Below are 18388 nucleotides of genomic sequence, written 5' to 3'. Positions count from 1 at the left end.
TAAAGTGTGTACATATTCCATAGTTTGGGAACATTCTTCTGGTTTTCTTTGGTAGGCCTTCTTGCGGTGGCTTATGAAGGAAAGTGTAAAAGATTGCGAAGTATGAAGCGTCATTAAAATCTACTGACCCGTAGTTAACAGTGACGTTAAAGTTTGGTGCTCATGTACTCGGGGCCCGTTCCACGGAGCGACCGTAGCGCCAAGGCGATCAGAACTCCGATCCTTTAACAACATAGATTTACGACTGTCGTTTAGCTACGATCGCCTTTTAGCTAAAGCTACTTGCTGTAATACTAAATACGGCTACATTTCGGCGCACCATGGGAGACATTCTCACCAGAATAGGTTTCGTTTATATGAACTGAACTGAACAGTGTTTCTGTCATTCATGTTATTCATGATATATCTTGTTAACACGTTGCAGATATTTACTGTTTTAACCACTATCAAAGCTGAAACAGCTGTATATTTATTTTTCCGTTGGAACAAAATATAAAGTTGACGTCCCCCTGCACTGTTGTTGAGCACTGGCTTCCTTCGAGGGCGAACCGTCAGAGTGAAGGCCAAACCTGTATGAACGTCGCAGCAGAGAAATTATAGTAGATCGTATAGAGAATCCATGATCGGAGATTTTGACATAACCTTAAAAGCGAGAGGTATCATTAGCGCGTGCAGAAAAACTCCAACATCCTATTATTTGGTTAATATGAATATGATTTAATAAAAGTAATGGTACGAAGTGCCTTAAAAGTTGAAACGCGAAGGTTAACCTATTTATCGGAGACCAAACTGAATAAGAAATCAGTAAACAACCACACAAGATCTATGAATAATAAACACATTATATTGAAAGACACAGTATTAAGTTTACAATGCAAGTATGTAGCAGCAGCAATAGATAATAGCCCCTGGACTAAATGTGCCCTCACGCCTGTTCAGAATGTATCACTGTCAATTGTCTTAACAGAATGACGTGCTCTGGAATTCGGAAATAGTGTTGGAGGCTGTGGCAGGAAGCCGATGTTTTCAGATAAATATTCTGACCGCAAGGGGAACGTAGAAAAGACGCAAGTCAGTTCGTAGAAACTCCCTCGTCTCTCTTTGTGGAGGTACATCCAGCCCTTTAGAGACCGTCGCCTCACGAAACTTATCGACAGTCTGTCCCGAAAGTGCATCAACAACAGCATAGCCCGTTTGCGAAGCTCTCTGTACCGAGGTGTCAATCCCTTGCTACCACAATAACTGGCGGAGGTCACACTAGTTAAATATTTTACGAGAGCCTCAATCAGTTTGTTGCCACCAACAATAAACACAATAAACTTATATTTTCTTCTGTCACATAACAGTGATCTAGATAAGCCTAACTTCTCCAAACAAGACAAGACATTTACCATCACAGGTCACTGCAAATCGATCACATCTATTTTCAGTATAGGCGCGGAATCGATTGGTTGTATTTACACTTCTTCGCTGTATTTACTGGGATGAGCGCAGCGAAGGTATTCCACTGTGGGTAAGCAGTTAAACACACGGCCTTTGTCCCGAAGTACAAAAACGTTGATATCAAGAGTAAAATGTTTAAGTGATCTTTACACATGAACGTGGCCGAATCGTTATGGCTTTACAGTGATAGCACAAGTTTATTACGAGTGCTTAGGAACGTCTGTTTTGTGGTCATGTCTTTCGCCCAATGAAGAATATGAATATATAAATATGTATGAAAAACGTTAAATCCAATCCTCCCTAACTCATAAATTAGAAACAGATATATGCCCGAGAAACACTTATCTTCCCGAGGCTTACAATGTAACCCGTTTACCAGTTGAACACAAACACAACTTGTCATTTGGACATCATACTGTTGACTAAGACAGTGTGACAGTGGGTACTGCTGGATGTAGACACAGTGATCATATCTGAATTATCACTGCTCGCTGCTCACGGTATAAACAGAGTAGCCAATGTTTATAACAAAAAATAACATGATTATTGAGTGGCGTCATCTTGCAATCCACAAGATAGGAAAGCAATACTCGACCATTTGTGCAGAGTGCATCAAACCAAGTCAGCGAGCCTGACCAACTGATCCCGTTAGTCGCCTTTTACGCCGAGCATAGTCGCCTCTTACGACAAACATGGGTTGCTGAAGACCTATTCTACCCCGGATCTTCACGGGTTTACAACTACTACTACTACTACTACTACTACCTAAAACTATTACTACTACCTACTACTATTATTACTACCATTGCTACAACTACTTCTACCTAAAACTGTTACCACCATTACTATAGAAAGCCAGTTGGTCAAGCAAAGAGGACATTATAAAAAAGTGTGATTGACATTCAAGTTGAATAAGTAAACATAATCTCTGCTATACTGAACTCAAATAGAACGCTGTGGGACATTGATTAATACAATCTCGAATACTGTATGTGAGTGACTGAGTGAGTTAATGTTGAATGTCACATCGTCAATAGTTCAGCCATATCGTGACTATCGATGGTTAAACATAAGAAATACATTTAATCTATATACAAAAACTGCAAACGAAGGACAGTAAAATAACTAGACTTATCGCAGAAACAAATCTATTAGTAGTATGTAAATATAAAAAGGATAGTACAATACACAACAATAAAGATAAAAACGGGCTATAGATCGCTAGCAAGTGAAGGTAGATCACCATACTAGGGACCATGGGGACTTACAGTGCCTTTGCTACCTGCATGGACCCCAGCAGGATCAACATCATCCCTTCAGGTGTTGGCGATTATTGACACATTTAGTCAAGATATCAAACATCATATATTCTATTATTGAAAACGTGGCAGAAATAAAACTTACAATTTTGAATGAAGTAGTCTTACATACCCTCTCAGGGCGACAGTAATTTTACACTAATTTTACCTCCTTCGAGGATACAGCCACTAACAATCTCAGTTATCAAATTTATTCCACCAATTATAAAAAGATCCTTCATTACATACAAAACATGTCAATCAGAATTTATGAAATAACTCAATTTCTTTAAAAACCGACGATTAAGTGATAACTTATACTAAAAAGATCCTTAATGAAGTGTGGCGATTGACTGTACACAGCCAGATACTGGTAGTTTAGACGACATGTACAACTAGCCACACGGTGCGGACTCAAATCAAAATGTTGGTGTTTTATTGAATGTAAATTCAGTATTATGATGAATGATGCGCCGTCGGTACTCTAGTTTGTGTTGCCTTCCATTTATGTCAGTCTATCACACAAATGCACTTTCATGTTGGTGTGGCACCAGCATTGACTCAACATCCTCGACACATTCTTACTGCCATTGCTCGGGATGCGCGCAGCACATAGAAGTAGGTCACACATGTCAAACTTTCACTTGAAGCAAGTACGAAATCTAAATGCAATGGACACCACATAATCTGGTGACCATGTGACATGTCCTCCGGCGACTGGAACAGATATACATGTGCGGTGATGGGTGACGATGGTACCTGGGCCTCAGTGAGGTACAAACTACACACGAGATATCCGACCTCGGTTGTTTGCAGAAAAGAAAAGGTCAATGGAGACAAATCTGACTTATCTTCTGTTGATATCACTCATCGGGCATTCGTGCCCTCTAGGTAAGTCATAAAATGTATTTACTTCATAGATGTATTATCTGAGGTCCGAGAGGACTTAAACGTTTTATGTTTTAATATAAATTTCATGTAAGATCGATTATTCTAATTAGCTACCCTTTGCTCATGCTTCAAGACTGTAGGCCATTTCCTAATACATGCAGGATAGTGAGTGCCCGGATCGTAGATATCAGGGAAATACAGACTGAGACGTTGATGATGTCCCCCCATTCATGTTCAGCCCAGAAAGAAGGCGATGTGATACACGTGGAGCTGTGCAGGTGGAATTATCACGATATACAACCACAGTTATTCTCATGACATTTAACATCATGTGGGTGATACTTTTATAATTCAAATGTATCCGTATTAATGTAGCACTATAAAATGATGACTGTGTGTGGTACCAGCCCTAATACACCCAGATGACCCCACTCCGTCTCACACCCACCCCATCCACCCCGCCTGCAAATGGGCTACAGGGACCGTGTATTGTAGTATCTCGAGTATCTAACAGATGGGTCCATGCAAGGTAGGCACAGCATGCTTCCGAATTCAGCACACGTCGGAATCATGTGTAGGAAGTTCACACAGAAGTGACCAGCTGCAGCCAGATACGGTCAGCGAGGGAACAGGTTCACAAGTCACTTAAATGTGTCAGTAATGAGACCCTGGCATGCCTGCTATGCACATCATCAGTTTCAATCAATCACCTGTCAGTTGTACACTTGTAGTATGAACATTCACGACAGAGGTAATTGCTGTCTACCGTACCTGTTTAGCCCCGGCCTTGGCTGGGCACATAATGGTCAGCAGGGAGTTGGCCTTCCCAGAGGCGGCCCTGTAAGGAGGTCAAACAAAAGCCAGGGCTACTTAGTGGACGAATATATCCAGGGGTCAATAACAACATACACGACAAAGAAATAGCATACACGAATAGTGTATTGTAGTATTCAGGCTTTATCTCTCATATTATTTAAAAGTACACCCTTTATAGGCTTTGTATGATTATGCATGTATGTGTCTTCTTTGTCAATTTTCGAATATGTTATGTCAGTCAGGAAAACATATATTGTTAAAATAAAGAGTGATCAAATGCAATTACATTATAAGTTGTCAACCGATGTCGAGGGCTATATGGTGCCATGTCCCCTGTGTGAGAGCCTATGTACACCGAGCCGTTAGGTTCACACGCAGTGCACATCACACCACATACCTTACGTATTTACACCACCGACATTCATTCATACAGACCCTAAATTCATGTCCGACGTTTCACAGAGTAAAACTCTTTACGAGGTATTTCCCTTTACCATTCGAATAACCATCGGATCGTTTCAGCCCAACGATACGTATGCGAGATAAGCAAGTTATCAAGAGGGTGTTCCGATTAATTTCTCAGCGGGTTACATGAGCGGGCTACATGGAAAATAATTGCCCGCACCATAACCAATCAGAAACTAGTATTTTAATGTAAGGTGAGATAAATACTTATGTTCTTACCTTACTAACGCAACGCCCCCCTGACCGAAATTTGAAGACATTCATATAATCACTGGTTTCCTTTATTTGATCATATTTCAATACAAAAAGGCAAAATAACCAAAGCGAAACGACGACAAACACGTCAGACCCACGATCACCAGTGTGTGTTTGACACAAGAAGGGGCACTATCTAAATATATATATAAACATAGCCACAAAATGAAAACTAATACAAAAAAATGAAAAAAATATCAATCGCCTATATTTATCTTTCAAACATCAATACGATTGATAATAGATATAGTGACTACCAAGCCGTAGATATTGTCTGATTACAGTGTATGAATAACTGTTCTCATCGTCGACCTTTATCATGTCATTGAAACGCTGCAGAAATAAGACACGATAGAGAGACAACTAGCCGTCCCGCAACACGGTGTAGAGCAAGTATCACTAACCAAATCTTGAGGCTCGATACAATGACATATTGCTCTCCTTACATGCTGCTTACACGTCATGGTCTGACATTGCGTAGCGTATTTACTTTAAAGGCCCGTAGGGTGGTAGAGTGAGAGAGTGAGTATGTTTTTACACACTGTTCAGCAATATTTCAGCAATATCACGGCGGGGACACCAGAAATGTGCATGACACATTGTACACATGTGGAGACTCGAACCCAAGCCTTCGGCGTGACGAGCGAACACTTTGACCACCAGGCTACCCAACCGCTCCAGACTGCTAGATCTCACTTACATAAGAACATTTGTAACGTATTAACTATGGAGGCCAGTAGACTGCTTGATGTGAGTAACGCAATGCCACATTGTGTAGCGTATTTTCTACGAAGGCCAGTAGGCTGCTTGATGTTACTTACATAAGGGCACATTATGTAGCGTATTTTCTATAGAGGCAAGTAGGATGCGTGTTGTTACTTACATAAGAACACGTTGTGTAGCGTATTTTCTATGGAGGCCAGTAGGCTGCTTGATGCTTATTACATAAGGGCACATTATGTAGTGTAATTTCTATGGAGACCAGTAGACTGGTTGATATTACTTGAATAAGGACACATTGTGTAGCGTATGCATTTATGGAGGCCAGTAGGCTGTTTGATGTTACTTGCATAAGGGCGCATTATGTAGCGTAATTTCTATGGAGGTCAGTAGGCTGCTTGATATTACTTGCATAAGAACACCTTGTGTAGCGTACTTTCTATGGAGGCCAGTAGGCTACTTGATATTACTTGAATAAGGACATATTGTGTAGCGTATTCTTTATGGAGGCCAGTAGGCTGCTTGATGTTACTTGCTTAAGGGCACAATATGTAGCGTATTTTCTATAAAGGCAAGTAGGCGTGTTGTTACTTACATAAGGACATGTTGTGTAGCGTATTTACTATGGAGGCCAGTAGGCTGCTTGATGCTTATTACATAAGGGCACATTATGTAGTGTAATTTCTATGGAGGCCAGTAGGCTACTTGATATTACTTGAATAAGGACGTATTGTGTAGCGTATGTATTTATGGAGGCCATTAGGCTGCTTGATGTTACTTGCATAAGGGCGCATTATGTAGCGTAATTTCTATGGAGGTCAGTAGGCTGCTTGATATTACTTGCATAAGAACACATTGTGTTGAATACTTTCTATGGAGGCCAGTAGGCTACTTGATATAACTTGAATAAGGACATATTGTGTAGCATATGTATTTATGAAGGCCAGTAGGCTGCTTGATGTTACTTGCATAAGGGCGCATTATGTAGCGTAATTTCTATGGAGGCCAGTAGGCTGCTTGATGCTTATTACATAAGGGCACATTATGTAGTGTAATTTCTATGGAGGCCAGTAGACTGGTTGATATTACTTGAATAAGGACACATTGTGTAGCGTATGCATTTATGGAGGCCAGTAGGCTGTTTGATGTTACTTGCATAAGGGCGCATTATGTAGCGTAATTTCTATGGAGGTCAGTAGGCTGCTTGATATTACTTGCATAAGAACACCTTGTGTAGCGTACTTTCTATGGAGGCCAGTAGGCTACTTGATATTACTTGAATAAGGACATATTGTGTAGCGTATTCTTTATGGAGGCCAGTAGGCTGCTTGATGTTACTGACATAAGAACATATTATGTAGCGTATTTTCTATAGAAGCCTACAGGCTGCTTGATGTTACTGACATAAGGACATATTATATAGCGTATTTTCTATAGAGGCCAGTAGGCTGTTTGATGTTACTGAAATAAGGACACATTGTGTAGCGTATTGTCTATGGAGGCCAGTAGGCTGCTTGATGTTACTTACATAAGGGCACATTATGTAGTGTTATTTCCATGGAGGCCAGTAGACTGGTTGATATTACTTGAATAAGGACACAGTGTGTAGCGTATTTATTTATGGAGGCCAGTAGGTTGTTTGATGTTACTTGCATAAGGGCACATTATGTAGCGTAATTTCTAGAGAGGCCAATAGGCTGCTTGTTGTTACTTACATAAGAACACGTTGTGTAGCGTATTTTCTATGGAGGCCAGTAGGCTGCTTGATGTTACTAGCATAAGGACACATTATGTAGCGTATTTTCTATGGAGGCAAGTAGGCTACGTGTTGTTACTTACATAAGGACACATTTTGTAGCGTACTTTGTATAGAGGTCAGTAGGCTGCTTGATGTTACTGACATAAGGACACATTATGTATCGTATTTTCTATGGAGGCCAATAGGCTGCGTTATTCCTTACATAAGGACACAATGTATAGCGTATTTATTTATGGAGGCCAGTAGGCTGCTTGATATTACTTGCATAAGGGCACACATTGTGTAGAGTACTTTCTATGGAGGCCAGTAGGCTGCTTGATGTTACTAGCAAAAAGGCGCATTATGTAGCGTACTTTGTATAGAGGCCTATAGGCTGCTTGATGTTACTGACAAAAGGACACATTATGTAGGGTATTGTCTATGAAGGCCAATATGCTGTGTTATTCCTTACATAAGGACACATTGTGTAGCGTAATTTCTATAGAGGCCTATAGGCTGCTTGATGTTACTGACATAAGGGCACATTATGTAGTGTAATTTCTATGGAGGCCAGTAGACTGGTTGATATTACTTGCATAAGGACATATTGTGTAGCGTATTTTTATGGAGGCCAGTAGACTGCTTGATGTTACCTGCATAAGGGTGCATTATGTAGCGTATTTTCTGTGGAGGCAAGTAGGCTACGTGTTGTTACTTACATAAGGACACATTATGTATCGTATTTTCTATAGAGGCCAGTAGGTTGCTTGATGTTACTGACATAAGGACACATTATGTAGCGTTTTTTCTATAGAGGTCTATAGGCTGCTTGGTGTTACTGACCTAAGGACACAGTGTGTGGCGTATTTTCCATAGAGGCCTAAAGGCTGATTGATGTTACTGACCTAAGGACACAGTGTGTGGCGTATTTTCGGTAAAGACCAGTAGACAAGTGAGTGAGTGAGTGAGTATGGTTTTACGCCGCTTTTAGCAATATTCCAGCAATATCACGGCGGGGGACACCAGAAATGGGCTTCACACATTGTACCCATGTCGGGAATCGAACCCGGGTCTTCGGCGTGACGAGCGAACGCTTTAACCACTAGGCTACCCGACCGCCCCACCAGTAGACAAGGACACACTGTGACATTGTGCATGATAACAACAGGGAGTCATTTATTGATTCAATTTCCAACCATGTCTTCTGGCTTTTTCAAAAATCATGTCAATGACTGTGCACACATTTGCAAGAAGTAGCTGCACTTGTGTAGATTATGGTGCGCAATGTTTGTTTATTTCTCCAGAACCGCTTCATAGAGGTATACAGGTCAACTTTTCCACGTTTGAAAAAACACAGGCGCATTGAAGCTGATTTTTATATTTTCCTAAAATATGTTATAAAACATTCAATCAAGAATATTGTTTGCTTTCAATGGCAACCATATTAACATAAACTAACATATAATTTGATGACATTTGCCTCAGTATTGCCTAACACAATTATTATTGTGATCTGTTATTAATCACCACATCGAGACTTTGGCCACGCCTCCGTGTGTGTGAATTATGTTTTACTAGCTACGTTGTGAGCTACATAGAGAGTTATGTTATAGAGTTGTTGCGACTGTGTCTAACCAGGTTTCCGACTCTGCACATTGAACTGTATATGTGATCTAATTGCGTATTGTTCAAGGTGACAGGTACGCATCGTTATTTATAGCCACTCTGCAGGCTGTTCATGGGGTGACGGTAGACGCCCGTTACAGTCAATCCCGTGTTAAATACAGGGATCAAAGAAAAAACTAAATCTTGTTTATCCCTCACGTTGTTACGGAAACATCGTTGTCCATGTCGACGCTGTTATTAAAAATTGTATATGTGTAGATTTGTTCGTGCGTTTGTTTCACAAAGATTCATAATGAATGCATCGTATCACCCGTTAACGTGTTGTTTTACCATTCCTGTTGTGATTTGATTTCAGTTTATTTCTCAGATATAATACCGACATGGCAAGATGTGGAAATCTAGGTTTACCTGCACTAATACATCAGGTATATGATTACAGTAAGGGTTCGGCGTCAATGACAGCAACATAGCCATGCACGTTCCTTATTATCACGTGACTTGATGAGGTATATTCCAAACACATATTGGATATATACACCAGGAAAACGCCAAGGACCCTTTTATGTTACTTAACTCCGATATTAAATTATCTTTTTTTTTAAAAATTGCACAATAACTCCTGTTTCCCAGTCAGTTATAGCATATGATGCAAAGAAAATAGTAGTTACAAAACTACTCGTCAAGGAAAGGTTATAACACATGTAATTAGATAATCAATTTCAGTTTCTATGTTTCAATATGAGTATGAAACTTTTGTAAATCAATCCAACAATTATTAAAATTCTTTTTGTGTGAAGTAATTAGTAATCAGTGCTAACGTTTTAGGTATCTTGTGGGATCAAGGTTAATGTTCGAGATTGATCAATCATCATACATCATGTGCACTGCACCTCCTTGCATGACGTGTTGACTCGTTCTACATAAAGTAAATTCGATGACTAAGTGAGAGATGTGTTATATGTAGCGAACGCTGATTTGTCTATTTAGAAAATGGTGTCCTGATGCAAGTATACGAAGATGACTTTGAAGTACAAGATCACTGGGAAGCAATCCTGCATTGTGCCGTTAGTTATCATGAAGTCAGGCAGGAACCGTGTTCCAACATATGGTGGTCGCACGAGGCTGACCGTCACCTGGAGACGAACCCGGCACACGACCACACTACCTACCGAGTGACCACAGAGCTCATCAAGTATGAATCCCATCTTGAGATTTTGTCCTTTAGTGACAAAGTCAAAGGTGTTTACACATGCAAGGCTAATTGTGGGAACAGCATCTATGGTATCAGTTGCTTGGTTGAAGGATTCCCACATGCAAGTAGGTATTGCTGATACACTCAGTGGAATTTCAGTTTTAAATAATTACATGTTTGACTGTGAGTATTCGTCATCTGGGAATGAGTACAAGTCATATGACTTCCACTCCCAGGGTTGGTGCGTATTGATAAGAGTTGTTTCCCTCTTGAGGTACTGCCTTGACTGACTTTGAGCAGCCTAAATAACTTTTTGCCCGGACGGATCTGTATGTGCGATACGCTTTGATCAGTGTACTGTTTCTACCGTCCATGTGAGTTGCCGTACGCATCACACCCTGTTGCTTAATACAAGATTTCGTATACTGTAGCTAAAGTCATAGACTTCTATACTGTTAAGACAATCAGTATTTGTTATAATACATACGAGTGACAGGTTATGTGCAGCAGTTTCAGGCAGTCGCCAAAAGTTACCTGGAAGCCACTTGGCCCAGAACTTCTATACAAATATTGGCCCAAAACAAGGACGTGTGTGAAAACTATGTTTTACTGCTGAACATTCATTATATTTGCAGTTATGTCGTCTTTATTACTGTGAACAATTGTTAATTAGCCTTTGCTAACCAAGGTGTCATTGGTGGTTTCAGATCGCAGTTCTCTATGTTCCGAAAAGAAATTTAACCTGAATAGCATTGCTTCCACGACTGGTTCTGGGGTGGACAGCCACACTGGTGTGTATTTCGTGACAGCTATCGGCGCCATAGTCTCCTGTGCCGTGGTCATCACGGGTCTACTGCGGTGGCTTCACAAGCGGCGCCAGGCTGGCAAACACTACAGACAGATTGTCCGGAACATGTCCCGATCGTCGCCACCCAACCAGGCTACTAATACATCCACGTCAGATCATCAACGACGTGAATTCCCGTTTCGGAACGTACTTCTACCCCCGCTGCCTCAGTCAATATTTGGGCACATGCCCGATCAGGTTGTGTATCAGCATATGCCAGATGGTTCACAGATTGTATTCATACCTGCAACGAAGCTTCCAAGTTATGAAGAATCATTATCACCTCAAAGAAGACCATCACCAAGCCCTGAAAATGTTGCGACGCCAATTGGAACATCGACATTACGTGTTCAATCTAAGTCTGAACCACGTGAAACGTCTTCAGCGAGGATGTCTGGAAGTGAGACGTCAGCTGCAAGTCTGCCTCCAAGCTATACAAGTACATTTGAAGGCCTGAAAGATCAAGAGACAAACAGTGACCTCAGTATGTCTTCAGATGAGGATGATGAGAATCAGGGACTAACTCAACCTACGACAACACATACTGGAGTGCATAATCACATGACCCCTTACAACCCTTTCCTATGAGGACTGGAATCCCAAACTGGATGACTGGCCATACTCCCCCTGCATACAGCGATGATGCACTAAGGCTAAACTTTCAACATCTTTGGAGCTATTTACATGTCAGTTTATGTAAGAAAGGTATCTTAAAAAGTAGATAAAGACAGGGGTGGAATACGGTAGAAGTGCAATTGAATTTACCTGTGCATATTACCAGAGCTGCCTTAACACGACATCAAGAAGTGCAATAAATAATTGGTGAATGTGACTGTGTATGCAATAATCTGGATTTATGAGTTAATCATGGTATAAAATGTACTTTTACACTCTCACATCTCTTCAGAAAGTGTTTTGTTGACCATACCGTATTACATTTAAAACTTCAACTCTTCGCGTGTTCAACTTACATTAATAAATGGAACATTCCAAATGCTGTATAAGAGAAACCTCAATAATAATGTGATTATTAACACTAAGGTAAGCAATGAAACACTCGTTACATTTAGCTATAAGACAATTAAAGTATAAAACATGTGAAGTTATGAAATCGCCAGTAGAAAAGTAATGATAATAATTTAAGCTATACATCTGGGTTGCAATCGAACATTGAATTTGGAAGTGTCTTTGTATGCTTTTGTTGATTAAAACATCTTTGGAGAAATCAGTTAATGTTCATCTAGTGCCTTAATAGAGGCTACCATCTGCTGAACGATTTTCATTTTAAAAAGAAGAAGATGCAAATGTTCATCAAAGCAAACTATTCATTTGCAATACATAGTATTACTATCCGAAAAGCAATCAAGTTTTAACAACTGAACAGAAAGTCAAATACATACGCACGAACAAAAAAACGAAGCGTACAACAGCAATTCAAATGAGTGCTATCACTATATTCAAATGAGTGCTAGGTCTATCATGAGGCCCTCAGCTCTACTTCACTGAAGGTAAATTGCACTCAAGGGTACTTTATAAGATGAGATGAGGTATAACAGGTAATAACGTCGCGTTAAAGATAATCACACTTTTATTGCGACGTGTGTGTGTTTACTAGTTCGGACTAACGAGATCACGAATAGTACGAGATCACGTATATAAGTTTTATCCGATACAAATTATACAAGAGTGAGTAAGTGAGTGAATATTGCTTAAGGCTGCATCAGCAATGTTACAGCTTTTCGCGGCGAGAATAAAATGACTATAAACTGTTATAGATGTAAACAATCTATCAAAAACGAGACGTCGCTAAAATATCAGCCAAGTACCACAAACCAGAGTACAAATTGACTACTCCTGATTTTGTCATATAAGTGAAATACGTTCATAAAGGCAAAGATAAAATGTTTGAGAACCTTGTTAAATGCAGGTGCAAAGACGTAACATGAACAAAGGAGTCGCTGACGAGTGCAGTATCTCTACAATCCAGTAAAAGGCTCTTTATAGTAGATGGACAATTACACCCTTTAAAAGGTATGAATGAGTACAATATGAATGTCCAATACGCTATCTGATAAAAACAACTTCATCTCTGAAAAAAATCACAACATGTTTACATTTATTCCCAGCTTCTGGTTGTATGGTATGAGTTCATTTCCTGTCAGTAGATTCCGTCTATTCTGCCACTGAGTAACCGACTGGTTAATAGTATTCCGAAAATCAGGGCTTTATACGTTCTGGAAGTTTAAGTATGTCAAAAGTCAAGAGGTAAGTGTTTGCAGGAAAAATGTTCCAATCTGTCTAGAACGTGACACGTTCAGCTTCTAAAACGGATTGGTCCCTGAGCACAGATACCATTTCATCACTTGAATGGTAATTAAGACTACGGTCACGAATGATCACTTTGCTGAAGTTAAGGTATCTATGGGCATACATCTGGATCTTGACATCTGCCAGATTGACTGATTCAAGAAGACTAGCAGCTTGTTTACGAGTTTGCATTCCACCAGAAGAAGGCCAAACATCGGTTTTAATAACATCAGACATACCCTGTTTTAGCTTGCATTGTATGCTCTGGGAGAAAGGGTGAAAGAGATGTCTTATCAATGTATAGCCTTCATTTACAATGAACTTGGGTCAAGTGTCTCTCTCAGAATAACACAGGCATCCAACTAATGCATCATCAGCAGAGTCAAGTTCACTTTCTAAAATAGAAAGCTGTTTTCGGTTTTTTAATTTTTTTGAGTTTTTATCATTCATGATTCCCGCCCTCAATGCAGCGCCAATACAGGCAATGTTACATTCAGTGCAACACCAAGAAGTTACAGGATAGATATACTCCAGTAGTGTAACGTACCAGATTGGTCCATGAGCCACCACTTTCTTGGCATTAGACTCTAGACAATGATACAGTTTGTTAAATCTAAAAATTCAAGTAACGGTGAAGATGAAGTACCGGTCAACGAGGTGTATTGGGCACAGCAACAGTTCCTGGAACTTGTGCCCTCAACCATCTGACTCCCCACTTCCACAAGGACGCAACCCACGGTCAACAGGTTTCCCAATTTTGTCGCCTCTTACGACGAGCAGTAGGGTGCTAGGGGTGCATGCTACCCCGAAACCAACCAACCGTCCATGGTCTGGACATTGTGGAGACCATCTCATGTGGACGTCCACTTCATATAGAGTTACCTTGACCTTCCACAATCACATTCGAGAAAACTGCTTGAGTGAATGACCTTCAAAGCGGCGATCACTTATGTCACAGCCATGACATTTAACAAATATTGAGCTTAAGTACTGTCGGAAATGCTAGAAAACTGGTTTTCCGGCTTCATTTCATAAATACGAGTCATAGGACTATAAAAAGAGCATATATCAAAATAACGCAAATCGCCCTAATCTAGGCTGTCCTACCTGACACTGTGATTACCCTTAAAATGTACTTTTACAGGTAAAATGATGATCAACTTAGAAAATATTCGTGTGTTGTCATGCATGTATGAAATGGCCTATAACCTGAGGTAATTACCTAACACCTGTCCCGAGGTGATGACCTCACACCGCCACGTGCATTCTCACAGGTCCAAATGTCACCGAGTTGGGGGTGGTCTCAAAACATTGCTGTTATTGTACTTAATTGACATGTGCGTTGATCGGATAGCAATTAAGGATATGTACTGCATAAAATTTGCTTGGAAACATGATGGAATAGTTAAGAGCTATGAAACGGGATGAGTATTGGAAGGTTGCGGTTTTGCGAATCCAGGAGTAATTGGTACTCTTCAGATGATTTCTTGAGGTAGCATTTATCTCCGCCGATGACGTATATGAATCTGTACTTTTGAATGTTGTGTTAAGTCTTGACACGAACCCTTTACACTTAGCCAAGATGGGCACAATAGGATTGAGCTCACAATGTCTGACTGGCGCACGTAAGGCAACGTAACCGTGTTGTGCCGCCAGCACATATGTCCTGTACTGTACAGGGTTCTTATTCAGCCGAATTTTCTCCATGGGTTAAAGTTTCTTTTGAATTTTCAGACAACTCATGGCGACAGTATCTGATTCCCGGACGTTATATTAACTGGCGTTATCAATGACAATGACACTGACGTTGTTTAAAATGGGCAATAGCTGAAGTTCAAACCAGTCTATGAACACATCACCTCCTATAATTTCTTTATGAAAATCACCAGTTTTCTTTCTCGTCTCGAAAACTAGCACATATCCATCAATAAGCTCCATATCAGGGGTTGCAGCGTGCAAAACAATGACACGATTACCTTTACCTGATGGTCAATGGGAGATTTTGGTCCATCTGCCGGTAGCCACATGTAGTCAGTGGAGAGATTCGTCAAGGTAAATTATCTGGATGCCCTGAATGTGATAGTTATGAATGGTTCGGAGATAATGTGACCTCATAGACAGGATGGAATATTTCCCTCTGAAAAGTGCTCGGTCATCGCCAAGCGCAGTGTATCGAAATCCCATCTCTTGGAGAGCAATAGTCAGTGCAGTTAACATTAATTGTATCTTTAATTCCTCCCAAATTCTACTACAAGTCATGCTTACCTAAAGCTTGTACACTATACGCCTAATCATCCTGTATCAAAGCTGTCTAATATACGTTTACGTTCCAGTTTTGTTTTTGAGACCATCCCTATACCTGTTTTGTTTTATTTATCATACTGTAGACTTGATGGTATGAATTGAAAACCCAATAACTTGGGCAGTTCGGTTATTCACCCTATCTAAAATAATAAATGTTTTCCCTCTATCTCTCTAAAGTGTAAAGAACTTGTACACATTTCCCAATACAGACTCCATATCGTATACCATGGTTATGGCTATGCAAGTGTAATGTAACATGCATCATGGGAGCAATGTTAACAAAACAAACGCAGCGTCACTTTGTCATTTTAGAAGATGCACATCTAGAATTTTCTCAAAATGATTTTTGTGTGTGGACTAGATGTTTTATGAAGACTACATTATTATCATTATTATAACGGAGTCACGTGCGCATATTTCTATAGTCCGTTTCAGACTGCCATCATTGGACATAATAAATGTAAACTTCCTGTTTTCGTTCGAATTTGTCTCCTGTAAACTTGTCGATATGACTCCTTGTTACTGAAGTACTTCAAAGCTCAGGTAGTTACTCGATATTTCAATAACAACAGTCTGTGAAAAAATATATCTTTTTTTAACAAAAAGCAGTTTTCTAGCATTTCCGACAGTACTTTAATTATGACTTCCATCTTAAATGAATGGAAAAGTACCTCTGGCGTCCTTGCCCTGTTATAGAGGCCACCAAACGTTAATGCTACATTGCCTAAGACATCATGAATACTAAGAGTATCTAGGTAACATCTGGACAGGGAAACTGTTACCACATAGTAACAAATTATGTCTCTGACCTTTAACACACGTTTAATATTGTAATTGATACTGTATGAAATGAACTTATCAGTAAACAGAATTGTTATATTCATGACAGTAAACATCAATTACTGATGAATTTAATCTGCTTCTATGAAGTATCTAGAGCCGAGTAAGACCATAAAACATCGGTAACATGGCCTGTCTCTGTGAAGAATTCATAATATAAAGATATTACATCTAATTATTCCCTGACATGTCATACACTTACCACATCTGCTATACCGTTACATATTTAGGATATTTTCATATTTCATATTTGCTTTGCTTATGAAACCACAACTTATAGGTGAACGTGTGTAGACTATATAAACATAGCGCGTCTAAGGAGACCCACGTGAGATACAATCAAAGCGTGGTATTCTTGCATTTCAAGCTATGTACAGAACCTCCGAGTGGTATATTTCATGTACCTATAAACTGATACAACCAGGGTCCAGTGCCTTCTGGTCATGTATATACACCACTGTAACTGTAACCATCAGTCCTGTGAAAAGCAAAATCATTGATAAAAAACAAAGGAGTTATATATAGCCCTTGACTTTAAGAATGGTTAAAAATCTCATTTTGAATTACATGTTTTCATTGAAAAATTACATTCCGAGCTGATCAGTCCTTATTTTGCTCCTTAATGCCGAGCGCCAGGCAAGGTAACAACAAGTACAATCTTTTACCGTTGGGTATGACGCGGCCGGTCATCGAGCCACCGACCTTCCGCTCTCTTTGCAGGCGCTCCATCCACAAGACCACGGCGCGCCAGAGCGCACGCGTGCGTGCGTGTACCAGTATACTGGGAAGATTGAGACGATTTAAGCTGAGGGATCTTTTGCAAACAGATACTGTGAATTGAAAAGAAAACAAGCATTGAAGCTGTACTAGATGAGTGTGGGAGATTACCTGCAGCAGTACCCTATATGAGTGAGTGAGTGAGTGAGTGCGTTGTGTGTCAGCTTAATGTGGGAGGAAAGTGATGCAGGTCTCAGACGTTTACCACTTCGGTTAAACCCACGAGCACGGGTATGTTGCTAGACCTATCTATGAGAAATTACATTAATTATTGTCGTCAAACAACAGAGTTATAAAAAAAAACTTGCCTTGTTTCTCAAAAAAATGTTTACCAATTTTACTATGAAACAACGCAAAATCTCATCTGTCGGGCGCAAATCATTTTATTGCAAATGCTTTTGGCCATGAGGCTATACACAAACAACCTTGTCTCTCTTGTCTCTCTCACCGGGGAAATGTAAAGTATTATTTGTTCACATGCCCGTTATACAACAAGAGGAACACATATTTTCGAGGAGATCATTTATGTATAAATAATAACAGTGAAGTTGAAGCGTGAGAATTAGGGGAATATCTATATTTTAGCTTTATATTCGAAAGATTGGATAGAAACAACATGAGAAGTAACTGAGCACTAATCCTTTGTATCCTTATATTAAAAACATCCAAAATGTGGATGTTGGTAATGTTTTATTTTAATAAATTATCCTTTTTCTGTATTCGTACCAGTACATGATGGACGCGTTATGGAGTGTGTGTCTTGATATGTATGTTTGATATTATTTATAGGGACATAGTTGTGCCCAATACTTGATTTGTTATGTAATAACACAGTGTATTATGTGAACTATTCCTTGGGTGGCCTACAT

The 18388-nt window shown here is 39.9% G+C and overlaps 1 protein-coding gene across 3 annotated transcripts in view; it reads right to left on the bottom strand.

The window, feature by feature from the left end:
- Window positions 1-18388, bottom strand: part of LOC139477684 (porphobilinogen deaminase-like) — a 91272-nt gene that overhangs the window by 32282 nt on the left and 40602 nt on the right. For 2 of the 3 annotated variants that reach the window (XM_071260063.1, XM_071260064.1), the window contains exon 2: window positions 4404-4470. In XM_071260063.1, coding sequence (XP_071116164.1) covers window positions 4404-4470 — 67 coding nt within the window. Of the gene's footprint in view, window positions 1-4403; window positions 4471-17407; window positions 17573-18388 lie in introns of all 3 variants that reach the window. The other variant, XM_071260062.1, reaches the window with a different exon arrangement.

This window comes from Haliotis cracherodii, unplaced genomic scaffold (assembly GCF_022045235.1).
Source record: "Haliotis cracherodii isolate W230 unplaced genomic scaffold, xgHalCrac1.p SCAF_34, whole genome shotgun sequence".
In the NCBI taxonomy this organism is placed as follows: Eukaryota; Metazoa; Mollusca; class Gastropoda; order Lepetellida; family Haliotidae; genus Haliotis; species Haliotis cracherodii.
This window is presented reverse-complemented; position numbering and strand designations above follow the sequence as displayed.